This window comes from Drosophila santomea, chromosome X, assembly GCF_016746245.2.
Source record: "Drosophila santomea strain STO CAGO 1482 chromosome X, Prin_Dsan_1.1, whole genome shotgun sequence".
Taxonomy (NCBI): Eukaryota; Metazoa; Arthropoda; class Insecta; order Diptera; family Drosophilidae; genus Drosophila; species Drosophila santomea.
This window is the reverse complement of record NC_053021.2, coordinates 18,246,489-18,265,628: the sequence shown is the minus strand read 5'-3', so window position 1 is coordinate 18,265,628 and position 19,140 is coordinate 18,246,489. Positions and strand designations below refer to the sequence as shown.

The following is a 19,140-nucleotide window of genomic DNA, read 5'->3' as shown; positions in this document are numbered from 1 at the left end:
AAGAAGCATATCCAAAATCTCTCCTCACACACACAGGCACACACACACACATACAGTCAAACAAACGCAGGCACACACGCACAAAGTGAGTGTGAAAATTAAATTTGCCATGCTATTAGCATTTGTCTACGCAGCGCGCGGGGGAAAGAGACAGCAGGCGGGCGGAGGGTAAGAGACGGCACGAAGCGTGACTGATGCGAAGAGAATGGTATATATCTACATGCGTACATACATATATAGTATATATACACATGCCACATGTATGGGGCTCTTTTTTTGGGGGCTTCTGGAGTTTGGGGCACATTTTGATGGATAGTTGAAGAAGATTCTCTTGTCAGACACGTGTTCGACTGCTTGCTAAGCAGTGTTAATGTGACACTTTGCGGGGTTTTGCGGGGTATTGCGGTGAATTGCGGTGTATTACGGGGTATTGCGAGGGTTGGGAGGGGATTGGGTGCTCTGCAACTCTGCAACTCTGATTCCTCGGCTTTCATCCGGTAAATTGCTAAATAATTCAGGGCCCCTCGTAAAAGTACGGGTTGCGGTCTCCACTTGGCACCTCCGTTTCTACTTCTTCTTCTTCTTCCACTTGCACAGTGCGTTTTTATCCGCTCGAGTGACTTTTGTGGCCCACCGTTTGTGCAGTCAAATGTTTTATGAGCAATTGAACAGTTTAATTGACTTTAAATTGAGTTGCCTTCCACCGAAAATTCAAAGTCATGCTCACTACAATGTCGATTTAATTGCTAGTTGCTTTTACCAAAAATGTTAAGACTGACATTTTTTGGTGGAACTACTCGATGCCAGTTGCTAAAAATTTACTAAAGTCAAAGCTAGATTGCTTGTATATATATCTAATATTTTTAAAAAGTGCTTCTATTTAAAATCTATACATAACATATACAAATAGAGAATTTCATGAATGCGTTGACCCATTTTTTGGCATCCTTTGCGCTGCAAAATCATTCATCTTTGTCGTCTCTCATCGAATTTATCAAAGTCGTTGATAAAATAATTTGACCAATATTGCACACACTATGCATATGTGTGTATGTATGTTCATATGTATGTATGTACATATGTGGCTCAAAGGAGTCAACGATCGGCGGCCATTCAACTTTGGGCTTTTCACACTTGCCCGCACTCTTCTTTCGATTTAAAGTGTCAATTTTTTGTGGTGCTTTTTGCTTTTTGCTTTTGGCTTTTGGCTTTCTGATTTGATTTTCGTACGCTAATTCAATTAGATTTATGTGCACCATTTGACATGCTCCCCCCCTCTTGCTCGCACGCCGGTCACGCCATCTCGCTCGCTCGTTCGCTCTTATGCTCTCCGTTTGCAGTCGTATGTTTATTTATTTCTGGACATGTCGCTAAATGGGTTTTCTTGTTTGTTCAAAATCAGATCATGGCCAATAAATCAACACTCAATTCGATTTCGTGTGAGTGGGTGCTGTGCGGTTGTCAAGCAAATTGATTTGTCCATTTCTTCGAGGGGTTAAACAAATAGAAATGCCAATAGCAATAGCAATACCAATACCAATACAAAATATATATATGGGAATAGATAGATAGAAATAGAAGAGCCGGCCAGCAGGTTATGCAAATCGCACAGGAAGGGGGCGGTTCGGGTTTTCCGTTCGTTAATAACCGAATCGCCTTAAAAGAAAAGCTAAAACCAAAACCAAAAACCAGCCCAAGGAGTCACAGTCAAAGTCAAGAAAAACTTGTTTTTCCACAGCCAAACAGCGGAAATTGTCGGGTTATTATCGCTTTTTTTTTATTCAACTCTCCTATTTTTGGTTCGCCTGCCTGTCTTTTAAGCTAAACCAAGTCAGAGACTCATAATTGATACGCAGAAAGAAAGGGGAAAAATACGAGAGATAGACGGATAGAGAGGTGTGTTTGCTGCAAACCAGTTGGAAAAGTGATAATGAATTCGAGGAAAACTGTGTCACGGAAAACCGAGCAAAATTCAACTGGAAAACTGAGAAAAATGCGTCATTTTTTAAAATTAAATCAATTAAAACCCACTTTTTTTTATAATCCTTAATGCACTAGATAACATTTTTTTCGATTATAATTAGTTTTACAAACGAGTAACGGGTATACCAATTCGTTTTTGCTAGGACAATATGGCAATTTACTAATTTTAATCATTTGTCATAAAATCAAGTATACGCCCTGTGGGCTTTGCAAAACCAAGTGAGCTGGTTACTCACCCTTTGCATTTAATTATCATTTATGATACATTCAGACGGATGTTTTTTTGTACATCTCGTACGATCCTCGACAATCAATTGAATTTCGCTTTTTTGGGAAATACTCAGTATTTGACACTTTGGCTCATTGAAATAATTGAATTTGAAACGAGATCGAATGTTCGATCGTCCGCTTGGATCGCAGTTGCAGTCGACCTTATAAAGTGGGTTGTGGGTGGGGCTGGGAGGTGGAAGGTGGGGCAATGAGTCGGTGGATGCTGATGTTGATTTAATTAGGCACTCGAATTGAGACTTTTGCTCATTTTCAGCACGTACTGAATCCAGCGGCCAACGGCCAATGGCCAATGGAAAATGCAACTGGCTCGCATTGAGCCCGGTTATGACCGTCCGACCGAGCACAGTGGTTCAAGGTCCATTTGCGGCGGTGTAAATGGCAAAAAACCGGTGGTCTGTGTTTGCTTACATATTTTTAGATTTTTATTTAATTATTCAATTTGCTCAGGCACTTGTAAGTCGTTTTTTGTTGTTTTATTTATTTTGTTTTTGTGTGCAATTTGAATCGTTTAAACAACACCCCTTTCAATTAATTAGCAAGTAATTGAATTGTGAGCTAAGATACAAGCTTCTATGTAACTGATTTTAATTTCTTATATACGTTTTCTGCTTTTGGCATACCTTCCACATCATATCCCCTTTATTTAAGTCAATTTGACCCAGCATGCGGAAAGTCTGTGCAATTTTCTGCAACCTGGCGCTTTTGTCTGGAGTCCCATTGTCAATATGCCAGCTATTGGGTCTCCAGTCGGTGGTCTTCGGTCTTCGGTCTTCGGTCTCCTGGAGTCTCTGGTCTCCGGTCCCTGGTCATTCACATTATCGTTGCATGTGCCGAGAGGTAACCCCGCATGGGTGTGTTCGTTCATCTTTATTTCTTGTGCGTGCAAAAATTCAACAATTGCAGAAATTGAAACTTTTGCCTCTTGCCGTTGTTGTTGTTGTTGTCGTTGTTGCCACACACAGAAACATTGAAAGAAAACTTTCAGACATGAAAATCGTAAAAATAAAATGAAATAACATGAAATGTGCACACGTTTGTCTGTTTCTGTTTTCTGTTTTTTAGTTTTGCTGCTTTCTGTTTCTGTTTCAGTTTCTGTTTGAGTTGGAGTTTGTGCCCTGCAGACAGACGCTTAATATGCCAATGCACTTTTTCCGAGGGACGAAGTGCTTTTCCAGATCCGGATCCCATATATGTACCCCCTTTCACCTACCCATTTCACCCAACCCCCCCCCCCCCCCGTGTGTTCTGACTCACATTTGTGTTTATTTAATCTTTCACCGGCAAAATTGATATGCCCAAGTAATAAACAAACATCGCTGTGCGAAAGGAAAAACTATGAAAATAACACAAATTGAAATTTATGTTTCAATATTTGTTTAATGTCTCAAGAAGCGGTTTCTTTGTAACAAGTGGCTGTTCGTTCTGCACAACTCAAATCGATTAAATTTTAAAGGTCTTGCTGCATCAGCAGTAGGAGCAGCAGCCACAGTAGCCGCAGCCAAAAGCCAGAAAGTTAAGCGTCCCTCTCCATTTACTCACCCCTTTCCTCAAGCTCGTTCCACGTCAGAGATAAGTCGAAGGCACATTATTGATATCCTCTGCTGCCACATAAAATCACTGAACCACTCACTCACAATTAGTATTTAAAAAAAAAACATCGAAAAAGTTGTTTGCTTATGTAGGACTTTTGAGAAGCGCAGAGGAGGGCACCTATATTTTGGTATTATTTAGTATTTAGTACTTGGTATTATTTAGTATTTAGTATTATTTAGTATTTGTTTTATATAGTGTTTAGTATTTTTGAGTATTTAGTATTATTTAGTATTTCGTATTATTAGTATTATCTTAGCTATCTTACTCATAATTTTATAATTTCACTGTGAATGCCAGCTAGAACCCAAGTGGCCAGGACTGTTGCTCATCGCGGCGTATACGTAATCTGCGGCTGGCTTGCATAAAATGGGTAGCTTATCTTTCAATTACCATTTCTTTAGCTCAATAATCAAATGATGCAATATCACGATGCCTTTGTCTTTTCGAAATATATTTTTATGCTTCTTGTTAAGCTCTCCTTTTTATCATTAATTTCGCATTATACTTTCACATATCAAGCATACGCCGTGTGGTGCTTTACGTGGAATATACTGCTTTTCGCTGAATCATTCTGAGCTGCTCTTTCAGTGAATTTCCGTTGCCTTGCCACATTTTATTTGGTTTTACTTGGTCGCCCTTCTGTTTGCTTGTTTATTTATTCTTTATTTGTTGCCCCACTCTGGCCATATTTTTTTGTTTACTTTTTTATGTAATTTGCGCACAATTTGCAGTTCATTGTTTTTAATAGAGAGAGAGAGGAAGAGTAACCGATGGGTGCCTCATCAGGATATGGGTTAACCCACTCCATCAGCAAATTTTTTGCTGGGAGAACGAAGCACTTTAACCCATGTTGCCAACGACCCTTCTTCTTTGTGCCTCTTTCTCCACAATTTTCCTCCTTTCTCTAGGGGCTTTTCTGCCCAGAGTTTCATTCTTCGTCTCCTCATTTGTCTGTTGTTTATTTTTTCAGCCTCAAATAATTCTGTTTTATATATCTTATATACAAATATATGTATATATATATTTTACACATAAGTCCATGTAGAGTGTGTGCGTGGGAACAAGGACAAGTTGCGGCTTCTGCGGTGCAATTTCTCTGCTACTTTCTCAAATAATCATTTCAATGCAATTTTTATATAATTTTCCTTCCACTCTCTCGCTTTGCTAATCCACTGTTGACATGCAATTTGATTCAATTATCATGATTTTGTTTGAGTGTGTGCAGTCTCCTCCCCTCAGTTTTCTTTTTTTTATTTTCTGTCGCAGTTTTCCTTGGGTTTTTTTGTTTTGTTGTTTTCTTCTTTCAAGAAGCGTGGGAAATTTAACAAGCTTTTGGTTGAGTTTTCCCTATTTTTTTGCCTGTTGTGTGTGTAACTCATGCAATTATTCAATTTGTGGCCAGCAATCAGGGCAACAGAACAGAAAAAAAACGTTGGCAAAATTTGTAGTTTTCCTTGGGTTTCACTAATTAGTTTCGATTACCCAAGATAAAAGTAGTATTTGTTATTTTCCACCAAAATAAAGGGCTTCATTCCTAATTGGTTTCCACTGTACCAAATGGATTTACAACTAAGCGATGCGTGAATACGAAATGAAAATCAAATTTTAATGCCTTTTTGTCGTAATTTTTTGAGCAATTAATTGTTTCACTCTTAATGATTATGCTCAATAGCTGTCCCGCTCATTATCTGTGCAGCCATCTCGCTTACGCACTCGTTTGTTTGTTTCATTAATTAATCATTGCTGACATCACGCATACGCAACGTCTGCTGCATGTGCAACTTTTGTGCGGAGGCATTGCAAATACAAATGGCCAAAAAAAAAAAATCAAATTAAATCCAATGGGAAAGGAAATTAAACAATAAATAATCGAATTCTTTCACAAGCATTAAAAAATATATCACTCATTTGATTCCATAAGATAACATTTTTAAGATATTAAAAAAAAAAAATTAATTAATGATTTTTTGTTATTTCAATTTTATTCTAATTTGTTGGTTATAATTAAGTCAGAATAATCTTCGCTGCGCCTCAGCATGATTCCGCATAAGATTGAAAGCTCTGCTCCTATTATCCCTCTCTTTCTTTCGTAATTTCCCCCTCTCCCTCTGGCCAAAAATTGCTTTGGCGTCGCATAATCGCCGCAGTGTTGCAACAAGAATAACAACGAAAATCCCATTTCCCCAGTAAAAGTAATTTCTATGCAAGGCCAACAACAGCAACCGCAGCAAGTGGGAGCGAGATGGATGTGGCGTGGAAGCGAGATGGTGAGAGATGGTAGAGTGACAAAACGGCACTTTTGGGCGAGCATATTTATGATGTGTGCGAGTGAGTGAGAGGGCAGAGAAACCTTTTGCATGTGTATCAAATAACTTAAAGGGCAAAAAGGAAGTAAAACACCCAGGAATCTAAATAGAAATCTGCAAAAAAAAAATTGTAAAAGAAAAAGCAGAGATAGAAAAGATCAGAAAGGGTCAAAGGTACCACAATGTTCACCAAAAGGTGATTTTATCTAATTGAAAATATAATTATGCAGCGAAGCTTCATTAAAAGTGTTGTTGGAAATAAATCTATTGAAATGTGTTACTCGTTTATTTGTAACTTGTTAGCTTTTATCTGAAATGCCCCAACCAAGTGCCATAATACCTTAATAACATAATAGAGTCAAGGAGCATAACTTTAACGTGCCAGGACACTTGAGATCGCTTGCTGTTTTCGACAAAATCCCGCAATCGCATTTCTTTGCACCAGCGATAGGGAAGAAAAAGAGAAAGGAAAATGTATTCGAGCATCAAATGACGCTGCACATTGCAGATTCGCTTTTCCGCAAAACACACACACACACACACACACATACACACACACACACACACACACACACCAAATTTAGTATCGCATAAAAATTGCAGGAAAATACACACGGAAAACATGACAGGACGAGCACGAAGGAACGGCAAAAGAAGCGGATAAAACGAGGACAACAAAGTGAACACTGAATGGACAACGCTCTTGACCACTTTCCAGCACATGGGAGGGGGGGGTGTGGTGTTGTGGGTCCCAAAGCAGCTTAACAACTCAAACATCCTTGGGAAACCCAAATGCACCCAGCACACCCCACCACCCCATCACCCACAAGCCCAATAACTTTGGGGCCAGTTAAAGTCGAGGCGTTTGTCGCCGAAACGAATTTGTGTGTCACTCAGCAAATAAGTCGCACACACAACACTCAAAGGGCTGTGTGTGTGTGTGTGCGTGTATGTCTATGTGGGGGTGTAAGGGTGGTGTTAAGGGGCTGACAGGGGGCAGGGTATAAAAAGGTGTTGACATTGTCGAACTCGATGCGTTGTTGCCCAAACTCAGGGACCACCACGTTTTCCCTCAATGCGGTTCAATCGAGAATGGCTTGCACAACAAATGGAGTAGAAAAATAAAATGGAATTGAAAAATAAGGGGTTAAATTCACCTGATTGTTATGCCTTTTCTCTACATGTAATGAAATCTATAGAGTTTTCTTAAATTTGTACCTCTTTAAAAGTAAAAGGTTTAATTGTTTGTTTGAATAGCTCTTTTACTCTCAGGAAGTGAGACAATTTTCTCGGTACTTAAAAATATGGATGCCTAATGCATATTTCGCTCTCATCTGATAAAAGAGCTTAGCTCACTTTTTTGTTAACCTTAAGCATTTGCAATTCACCCGATAGTTTTGGCCAGAGAAAATGCCTTTCGGCTGCCTCCTTTTTCCCAATATGTATACATTTTGCAATTCCCCAAACCGAAGTCGAAAATTATTCGATTATTTGCACTGAAGTAGAAAAAAAGGAGCTCAATCGATTTGAATAGTCAATGTCTCGGTGGAATTTGCCAGCTGAATATTTGCTTCTGATATTAAGCATTAATATAGATTTCTGTGTGAATGAACTACATTTTGTGTGAACTGTGCTGTGAATTCCACCGAGATAGTTGTCGTCCCATTTCCATGTGTGTGTGTGTGTGTGTGTGTGTGTGTGTGTTCTTCTTGTTATCCTTTCGTCTCGAGTATCAAGGATGTGTCCGAAGTCAAAAACATTTAGTTGCACGGTTCTGTGGACCGCAAATTAAATGGAAATAAAATGCATTCCCTCTCGGCGCAGGCAAGTAAATAAAAATGTGTACATCTAAATAGAGGTGCATTTATTTATATAGAGTGACAGTGGAGCCAAAACCCCCACTCCACTCCACTTCACCTCTCCTTTTCTTTTCGGCCGATATGTACACAGGCATGCATAGATATATGTGACACACATAGACGACGAGTGGAGAAGTTTCGAGCAATTCTTTTTAAGCGTTTTTCCTTGTTTGTGTATATTTACCTTTGGGATTTATGAGATTAGTTGCAGACGCACACAGATGCACACGCACGGTGACTGCAAATGAAAAGCAGTTCGCAATTGCTTTGAATGCAAGCAGAAAAATATTTAATACAGCTCAGAGCACTCACACAGGCACACGCTGACACACCGACACACAGATACACAGACACAGACGGGGCGGAAAGGACACGAAGACATTGCACAAAGGACACGCGCGCACACACACACACACACACACACTGACAGCCAGACGCATCGGCACACAGACAACTTCATTTCAAGTGCAGCGAAGCGCGCCTTTTCAGTCGCAGACAAATGTCCATGTGGGTACAGTGGGCACACGCCTACAGAGGTTGACGCACCTCTGTTATATTAATACAAATGAAGTAAGCTTTTCCCCAGTTTCCCAGCTTTAAAGACAACCAACTGAATGAAACTATATTTTATAAGCTTGCCATTTCCTTTGTTCATTGTCACTTAAACTTGGGCCTTACTGTCAATGGTAGGCAGTCGCCCCTGTGACCGACCACACAGTTTGTGCACATTTCCCTGGCCATGACAGAGCAACAGTGAAACATAAACGTTGAGGAATAAATTCTATGACAATTTGCACAGTCCGTTCTCAATTTCACTTATTTTTCTTCGATCTCTCATTGTCCAGTGTCTCCAGTTCCCACCGGTGCTGTGAGCACGAAAATCGAAGATTACACTTGGATTCTCATTGTTCCGGGTGCTCTGTGAGAAAACTAATTAGGTTTATGGAAAAGGAGGGACGGACAAAATCGATTTAATTCCCTAGACTCGAAAAATCGTACGCAAATTACACATTATTGCTTAGAAATGGTTGGAATTACTTGCAAGAGAATTCCATTAACAATCACCATTTGCTCACAAAACACATAAGCCTTAATTACTTTGATATTCATGCATTAATTAAACCAAATATTCATACAAATGTTCTCTCTCCCCTTTCGTTGCAGGTAAAAAATCTTAACATAACGAATCAAACTATTTCCAATTAAGAACACAAATACTACATATGGCTGTGTATTTGTGTGAGCTTATCTGCTTTGATTGGTAAGTTAAAACCATTTGCATATTTTGCGACTTCGAGCGAGTCATTCGATATGGTTAGCGAACAAATCGACCGAAAATCCTGCTCGCCAGTGTAATCGAACACAAGTTAGTGCTCCATTCCCCCTATTTTTTGTTCTTTTACTAACGATTCTCCCTTTTGCACTTCTGCGCGGAAAATTTTAATTAAGCCAAAAATGAGGGAAAGGCAATACTTGCTCACTTTCACAAAAACTTGCGAGGTTTAAAGGAAATTTAGTCCAACTGTGACTTAATGGAAAAACATTTTTGTATAATGAATATAGTTTTTTTTTATTGCACCGAAAATTAGTATTTTTTCTATGCCATTTTTAAAGTGCACTACTTTTTTCTGATTCGTAAGCACTTTCCTTTTTCGAAGTGCACAGGCGAGTGCGAAATTTGCTTAGCGCCAACAGTGAAGACGGCGACTGGAAGTCAAAGAGGAGTCAACAAAAGCGGTTGACTTACTTTGACATTAGCACTAGGCGTTTGCGAAGGACCCCAAGCAGGCGAAAGAGAGGGCACGATGGCGTGCGAAAGAGTGCGCACTAGCGGAAGAAAAAGGGCTGAGGGACTTTGATCAAATTCATTTCGCTTTGAGGATGACGAACACTTAGCTGTCCAAGACGAAACATATAAATGAACTGCAAATTGAATTGACCGAAAATTGAGTAAGTCGAGAAATATGGGGACTCTGTTGACCCAACTGAAATTGATCTCTTGCGCATTCGAAAAGGGTTTGGGCAATTCATCAAAGTTGGTAAATAAATGTTATGTCTTATTGTTCAGTACATTAGGTCACACTTTTGGGAGGAATAAATGATTACAGTGAGTTTTACCTATCATTTTGATGACGTGTAATATGTTCCCTAATTGAAATCTTAGTTGATTTCCTTTGTTTACCGGAAACTTGAGCCTTTTGATGGAGAAAAAATTGTGCTTCTCCTTAGGCTGGATTTTTGTTCCGCCTTTGTCTTCCTGCCAATTTGTCGTAATTGCTCGAATTCATTGCATATTTATATTTACTTGTGCAAATGTGATTTGCCCTTAAACTTTTACCTAACGAAAAGATTTCCCAAGTATTTTCGCTCCCGAGGACTTCTTCCTGCCTTTTGTCTGGTCCTTTCAGTTGCTTTGTCTTTGCCATTTCGCATTTCCCATTTGCCATTTCCCATTTGCTATCTACGTATTTGGACTGAAATCAAAGTGCAATTTCTACAGACCGGCCACTCCCCCAACCCCCCATCAGCCCTTCGAAGGAGCTTTGGCAGTAGAAGATTAGGGCCGGGCTGTTCGTCATCCGGTGGACCCGGATTCATTTGTTGCATTAACACAATTGCCAATTAATAATGACCAGGACTAAGAGGATACGAAAAGGGGATTTGCGGACTGTGCGAAAATCGTTGCCTACTTTGGGGCGCTTCGCTGTGTGACAGGTCCGAAATCCATTTCGGTTATTATTACATTGCCTTTTGCTTTGCACCTGCCAGCCAACAGCTGCTATTGTTGTTCTAGTCCCCTCTGACAAGTAAATTAAAATTCAAAACAATTTTGTCTATGGCAAATTCCATTTTATGACCATCAAAATTTATGCAATAAATATAAACCAAAATTTGTTGCCAACCTTCTGACTGAGATGGCCAAACGCAAACAGAAAGAGAGAGAGAGAGAGTGTGAGGAGTGTGACAGAGTTAACTGCTAAAGTGAATGGCCAAAGTGCACTGAAGAAAGAAAAAACAAAAATAATTAAAGGGCATGTTAAAAAATATATAATGGTTCAACGATTTTATGAAATGTGGCAATATGATGGCTTGAATTTAATTAATTTTTTAATTCGAGCTTAAAAGCTGTGCCATTGCATGGATTATACTATATACTAAGTGATGAAAACATCATTTGTATAGCCATGCAATTAAATAATCAATAAGGTGTAAAGTTGTAAATTGACTTCTCGATTATCAAAAAAAAAAAAACCATGACTTAAATAATCATTAATCATTCTCAAATAAATAATTGCAGCTTAAAAATATGGTATTATATTATTAGGCAATATTTCAGATGCAGCGAGTATTAAATTATATACATTTAACCATGGAATTGCAAAGGGGTAAGAGTGTAAATAATGCGATTTAAAAATGAAAGGAATTGCCACAAAAAAGAGAGTGCATGTTTTACGAGCAATTGATAACATTTTTTTCTGTGCAAACTGCACACACATTGGGAAAAGTAGCAAGCAAAGCAGCAACAACATATGCATAACCTGTGCTCCGTCTCTTTCTACCGATCCGCTTGCCATCTCTTTCGCGCCCCTCCCCTCTTTCTGCTGCATTGAGAGGCGTGTGCAAGCAGATAACGTTGGCATTACGTCAGGATAACGTTGAAATTACATTTTTCACACAAGGACTGTCAGCTGTTCTGGCTTTTTCGTCGAGTGGGCCGATTTGGGAAGTGGGCGGTTGTGGGAGGGTGAAAAGGGGGCGGAACTCGGCATTGTACAGCTGACGACTGACCGTTCCACATGCAAATTTACTTGCAGTGGCAGCAAAAACAAATAACTGTTAAAGTTAAGCCACGTCCAACTGGTTTCTCGCCTCGCAACGAGAGCGAGAGGGAAAGAAGCGCAGCCAGTGTGACCAGACGGGGGAAGTGATGTGACCAAGGGCACATAAAAGGCAAACGTTTATATTTGGTACCACCTATGCCGTCTTTTAAATGTACTATTTAATTTTATAAAAAATATTTAAGACATACAGCCTAACATAATTTAATCATTTTTGTAACGTGGTAATCGTATTTTAATATTTTGTTAATTTCTAAATGAATTTTTCGTTATTGTTATTCTTTTTTGGGCATTATTTTTGTGCAATCACTCTATGCTAAATATTTAAATTCATCACATATTAATTCATGGCTTTTCGGTCATACTGCCAACTAGACCGCAAGAAAGGATGGAAGTGTCTGCTTGGGCCGCCGCAACGAACATGTTCAGAAGTACTGCACAATATGCTGAGCACACGCTGCAGCAACACACATACACATTTACATATCCTTTTTGGTCCTGCGACGCCCTTGGCTTTGGCTCTCGCCTCGCTTAGGGGTTTTTTGCTTTACGAGCGGGGATCGGGGGCTGAATTGAAATGGAGTTTAAAAGCTGGTGTTCTGGACTCCGTCGACCTGTGGCTCTCTCTCTCACTGTGTGGCACATAAAGTGCATATTATTTCTATAATAATTTCACCTTTTTTGCCCGGCTTGTGTGCGCTTCAGGAGCAGAGATGCTTTCAAGGATTTGCAGTCAGGACTCGTTTGGGCTCTCCGTTGCCTTCTTCTTTTTCTCTCGCTTTTTTTTTCACCTATGCCAACTTTTGTTTTGGCGCTGCTCTTCTCCAACTCTTTTGCATGCCAAACCATAAATGTGCGAATTAAAATATAAAATGCAATTTACTTTCCATGTGGCTGTGCACCTGTGTGGCTTTCCTTTACGCCCCCGCCTTTTACCGGGCTCACGGGGCGTATGTGGAATGCGCCTGAGGCTTTGGCTAGACTTTGGCGAATAGTTTTGTGAAAACATTCTTCGGAAGTTTGTTGCACATTTAGCAAAAGTTTGCCCGAGCGGGCAGTAAAATTTGTATATCTTCTAAATGATCAAAAGCATTAAATATGATGGTATTTATTATTTGTATAAATTCTAATCTTTGAATGCACTTGCAAGCTATATTCAAAGACCTTGTATTTCTTCCATATTTGTTTTGAGTTTTTTCTTGGAGTGCTTGTCAACTTTTCCATGCCTACTTTTGGGCAAGCTTTTGCTATCCACTTTCTTCCTTTAATTCAAGTGATGGAATTACATTAATGAATTGATTGATGGGCATTTGAATGCCGGAAAAGGTCAAGTGGACGCCTGACTTCCTTCGCTTTTACGACGCATTCCTTCGGATGAAATCCCAAGAAATAATGAAAATCATTCAACAGCTATTTCAATTTCATAAACTTGAAGACTCCACAAAGGACTCATCTGTTCGTAAGGAAATCTCGTCCGCCTCTGGCAATTAATTCGATTAAAAGCCTACGCAAAAAAGAACGTTGATTCGCATATTTGCCTAGGCTTCAGTTCAATGAGGTCGATTTGAGTGAGGGATTTGCTGAGCCATCGCAAAATATTCGCCATACATCAGCAGAAATGTGGACGCACTTGGCTCAAGCTTTTCGCTCATTTGCGACGCGACTGCGGTCAAAGTTCACTCAAGCAAGCGATTTCAACAAACAACAACAGCAACAACAACGCGGCCAACAGCTGCCGCGTCAGCAGCGAAAGAGACAGCCTGCGGCGTTGCGAAAGAGATGGGTATGGTGGCTAGCGAGGGAGACACAAACCGATTATCTACCACAAATATGGCCGCTTCCGAAAAAATTGGCATGAAAAGGATTTCCGCTTCTCTGAGCAGAGGGGCATTTTCTTTTTTCTCCTCTAGTCCGTCTTTTGTATACCTGAGCGGCAATGCACCGAAAAGAATATTATATAGATTCACACTATCATCATATCATATACATTATTATATTATCATTCCTAATAATCAATCAAAATAAAAATGTATGTTCTTTGACGACTTTACAAATAGTATAAGCAAACGTTAGTTTCTTACAGATCATCCTTTTAACTTGCTCAAAAACTTTGACGAAGTTTTTCGTAAAAATTCGTTGAATGGTTTTGCATTTTGATTTAGTTATTTTCTTTCCAATTCAAATCCAAACCAATCGCAATCGCAGCACAAACCAATTTGCTATGAAAATTTCTCCTCTCTTCGAGTTCTGTTTATTAGCAAAACTGTCTGCTGCGCCCTTGCTTTCCCAATTTTCCTCCACTTTTTTTTTTTTTTTTGTGACCATCTATTCTTATTCCTTTCGTGGGCTTTTCTATTTTTTTCCAATTTTTTTTGGGGGGGCGGATAGAAAACTTCTGGGTTTGCTTCTCTCATTTGTTTTTCCATTGCATGGCCCGCTTTAAGTTTGACTTTGCCAACATATCGAATAGATGGATATATGTAACATAGGTATATATATATATATTTTTCTAGCCTGATTCCAGCAATGCCTCGGTTTCCCCAACTATTTGTCTATTATCGATAACTTTAAATGGTTTTGTGGCAATTTCTTTGGCTAAATAGAAAATTGCTGCGGACGTACAATTCTCGCAAATGAAACTTTTGCTCGACTGACCAGTGAAAAGAGATGGCCTGCGGGCTGTGCGCGGCTGTCTGAGGGAGAGGGACGATGGACATATGTGGCAGGACTCGAACTCAACTTCAATTTCAACGTCATTTTGTATCAATTACCTTTTAACAAGTTTCTATGGGCAGAAGCTCGCTCCTTTCAAATTTGAAGGGGTTTTCCCTGCACGCACATTTCAAATATTTTAGTGCATTTTTACTGGATTTCAGCTTTCGTTTCTGTGTGTGTGTGTTTTTCTTTTTTTTTTGTTTTTTTCCCCGTTTTTGTCTGAAACGGAAACGGCAGCAGCAGCAAAACTTTTATCACGTATTGACGGTTGAGTGCCCCAAACGCTTTGACCCCCCCATGACCTATGCCCCCAACTCATGCCCCCTCCTGTTGGTTTGGCACAGTGAGTGCTGACTTGGCTGCACCTATTGAGATTTTAGGTGTTTTAAAGCTATTGCCTTGATCAGCACATCGCAAGAAAAATAAAAGAGATCCCTTATGTAAAACACAACATGTTTGCATTACTGAGTAGTGACTGTGGATTAAGGTCCAATCTGCGCTTAATGTATCTTTTCGAACATCGCTTTTGCACAGTAGAGCTTAAAAAAATGCAATTTAATGTATAATAATATTGTATGTATAATATATATAATAATAGCATGGATTTCAAATATATAATAATATGTATTATAATGTGTATTTTTTTTTATTTCTGCATTTTTTAGAGGTGCTGTTTAAATTAGTTTGCGTCCAATGCTTCTACTCTGCACTGTCTCTTCTTAACTGCTCTCTCTTATTTGCTCCCATTTTATTCACTTCAACGAGTGCCCACTGTGCATAGGTGAACGGGAGTTTTCAAGTGCATAAACGGTTAGATTGCTGTGAAAAGTTTTGGGTGCCCTCGTGCACTCCCCCTTTTCCTGCACTTCCTTTTTTCGAAGGGGGCGGCGTTTGGCGTTGGGAAAAGTTATTTTTTTGTTGGAAACGTTTTCTGCTTGAGCGGCAATGCGGCCGGCGTCAACGGCTCCTTAGCCTAAGCGCCCCCGACCCCGTCCCCGATCACCGACCTCCAGCCTCTTTTTTCTTTCCACCAGTCACCTTTAGCTCTAAGCCTTGCTCCTCCAAAAAAATAGCGCCCCACTTTCCCTCCCCCCACCCACTTTTGTGCTCGGTGAAAAGAAGTTTGCGAAGGCAAGCGTCCATTAAGTGTTTCTATCCCTGTCGCTCACTCTGTTGCCCTCTCTCTCTGCAGTTAGTTTGGCCAAGGAAAGCGTTTAAATGAAATGAATTTCCAAGTTGTTGTTTGTCTGCTTCCCCAGCTTAGCAGCGCAGGAAAGTATGCTATGGAAATTAGGAATACCCTTAAAACAGGATTTTATCTTGCTGCAACGCATATTTTATGGTATATTCCCGATCAGCTTTACTAGAAAAATTTATACAATTTTTAAGCTATTTATATTTCATTTAAGCAAAAGTATTTAGTTTGGAAATAAATGTTTTTATACATATAAATGTATAGAAAGCTCTTTGATCTTGAAAACGGTTTCGAAGGACACCACTTTCCAGGGTATCTGTGAAGAGGGTCCCTTTTGGCGGGGAACGGTTACTTGTTCCTGCTTGTCTTTGTTTACCCACTTTGTTTATGTATTTTAACTATGCAGCCTGGCAATTATTTCAATTAGTTCATTATGTTGCCTGATTGACTTGCACTTGCCTCCAGTACACACAACTATGTGTGGTGGTAACAAGGGGAAGCCAGGACATGGAGGAGTTGACCAGTGGGCCGAGTCCCCGGGCTACTGGGAAAAACTTTCTCCATGGCTTTCAGTCCTTCAGTCCCTGATCCACACGGAATCCCTTACGGGACACGCACCAAAGCACGAAAGTTGTTTGTTAACAAGCACAATGTGTTAATTTAATTACAAGAACAATAAACATGTAGCCAAATAAAATAGATTGCAATAAAGTTGAGTAAAATACGAATAAACAGAAAAAACCTCAACTCTCCTATTCAACTTAGCTAATTAAAGCGATTGGCTAAGTGAAGAAGGCAAATTGGCTTGCTTTTAACTATGGAAAAACATTGCGCACATACAATATTGTTAATAAAAACTGATTTCGATAAAAGCTCTTTTCTCCAATTTAGATGTTTCAAATCAATGAAAATCCTTGACACATAACCCTTTAAAATTGGAAACTGAAAAAGTGCATCAATATATTATGCAGAATTTTTTGTTTTAAATTCTTTTTATTTCTCCATTTTGCATGCATTTATTTTAGGCACATTGAAGTTACGCTTGAACAATTCAAATACTCGTTTTCCTTCTCGTTCTCTCTGTGATTCCCTGTAATTATCAATTTGTCCATTTGAAATTTCCCTTAATTGGTGGCAATTAATTTCCACGCTAATTAAAATGTAACCAGCACACACACACACACACACTCGCTTGCAAACAAAAAAGAAATGCAAATGTAAGGGAAATTTCAAATTCGAAATAAAAAAGGGCAAAACTATGAGCAGTGAAATTTGAAAATCAAGTCGGGAGAGCTGTTGCTGCTGATGGCGATGGCGGTTCTGATTGCTGGCGGCATTTAACTGCAACAATTACGCCAGCAACATGCAACATTAGCGCTGCCCGGCGGCAATTACACTGCCTTGCCATCCTTACCATCCTTACCATCCCTAGCATCCTTACCATCCTTACCATCCTTCTGGCAGGCCCCAAAAATAATTCGTGCTCAGCGCGCAGCCCACATCCTCTAGCCTTTTTATGATTATTTGCATTATTATGTGCGCCGCACAGCCTCCACGAAAATTGCCACGCCAACCACATGGGCGCACCACCAGCACCAACAGCACCACTTGCCCTTCGCCCGACCCACGGTGCACCACCCACCCAAAAACCACCCAATCCAACGCCCCAATTGGCAACGCTTGGCTAATTTTCATGTAAGGCAGCCGCCTTGTTGATGTTGCTATTGCCGCAGCCTTGCAAGGACATTGCACAGTGGTCCTGCTTATTGCCAACTGCCAACCTGCCGTGTCAACTTTAAATATTTGAAAAATATTTATTATATCGTAAGTGTTCAAGTCCTGGCAATTACTGTGTAAACTAAAGCTTTTGGCTTTAGCGGTATTAACTTGTTTTGTATTTATTTTTTGTTGTTTTTTAATCGTGCACCACTGTTTCTTGCCCTCTTTGGATTCTCCCTGCCTTTGCTGTCTCTGTGTATCTTCTCCTACTTCTTGTTGTTCTTTCTTTGGCTTCCGTTCCTCGTTGTTGCGTGTTGCTGCTGTTGCTGCTGTTGCTGTTGCTGTTGCTGTTGCTGCTGCTGCTGCTGCTGTTGCTGTTGCTGCTGCTGCTGTTGCTCCTTTTGCTGCTTTTGCTGTTGTCCTGGCTCATGTGCAATGCCTTTGTAATCACGCTAATAACTTGACTTTCGAAAGTAATTAGCCACATAGCGCAGTGAGCGAAAGAGACGGGTGGCGAGGCCAGAAGGAGACGGAGAATTGCCTGTCATGTTGCTGGTGTTGTTACTGCTGATGCTGTTGTTGCTGTTGCTGTTGCTGTTGCTGTTGCTGCTGCTGCTGCTACGGCTGCTGTTGCCACCGCCTGCCTTCATGTTCTTGTCCCGCCCGATTCCCATTTGCTATTTTTGGTAATTTGACTAGCAAAACCAAACGACCAGGCTCAGCCCCGCTTCGGTTTTGGCTTTTGGGCCTTGGTCCTTGGTCCTTGGTCCTTCGTCCTGGGCCTAGAACCGAAAAGCACCCACTAAAACACCAAAACACCCATCCACCGACCACCGCAGACCGCCAAGCCAAGTGGGACGAGGGCAACACCAACAATTATTCCGAAATGGCCAACACTTGCCAGGAACATGACAAGTAACAAATGCATAAAGTACACATGCAAACAAACAAATACACACAGGCATACACACACACATACACACACTTGAATTTGCAGAAGGCTGTTAAGATTTTTGTGAGTTGCCTACTTGTGTGGTCAACGAAAATATGTCTGTCTTTCGCACATAACAATGGTGTGTGTGTGTGTGTGTGTGTTCGTTTATTTGACAATTTCAAAGATTTTTGCAGATATTTTGCACCTGACTTGATGCACAAATAGCTGGATAAATTTGGGGAATTTCATGGCAGCCAAGCCAAATCGACCAATCAGAACAGAGATATGCACTGCTGAGGCATCGATGACAGCAGCAGCAGTTGATAAAAACACAATACAAATGCAGAGGTAGAAGAACAAAATTAAATTGCAAAGATAATAACATAATAATACAAATGACTACACTAGTTGCAACATGAGGAGCCACACGTTTGTTAACCATATTGAAGCTGATGCCAAAATGAAAATATACATATATGGTACATATATACATATTGATATCCAAGTACATATCGATACATACATATATACATATTGATATCCAAGTACATATCGATACATATATATATACATATTGATATCCAAGTATATATCGATGCGCTGTGATTAATTGAAACGCTGGATTGGAAATAAAAGTCCTAATTACATCTGTTAATCTCGCACTCGAAGTTGGGTGACAAATTCCTGGGCCACATCAGAGTCGTGT

At 40.0% G+C, this 19,140-nt stretch overlaps 2 protein-coding genes across 4 annotated transcripts in view; both read left to right on the top strand.

Annotated features, from left to right (window-relative positions):
- LOC120456465 (low-density lipoprotein receptor-related protein 2) overlaps positions 1–19,140 on the top strand; it is a 141,902-nt gene that overhangs the window by 51,311 nt on the left and 71,451 nt on the right. The window lies entirely within an intron of this gene.
- On the top strand, positions 2,938–3,285 carry LOC120456467. The gene has a single exon (XM_039643315.1). It carries the CDS (start codon positions 2,938–2,940, stop codon positions 3,283–3,285), a length of 348 nt encoding a protein of 115 aa, XP_039499249.1.

Bases quoted from the DNA above. Each gene is read 5' to 3' on its own strand.
- LOC120456467 (XM_039643315.1), top strand. From the start codon at position 2,938: ATGCGGAAAGTCTGTGCAATTTTCTGCAACCTGGCGCTTTTGTCTGGA.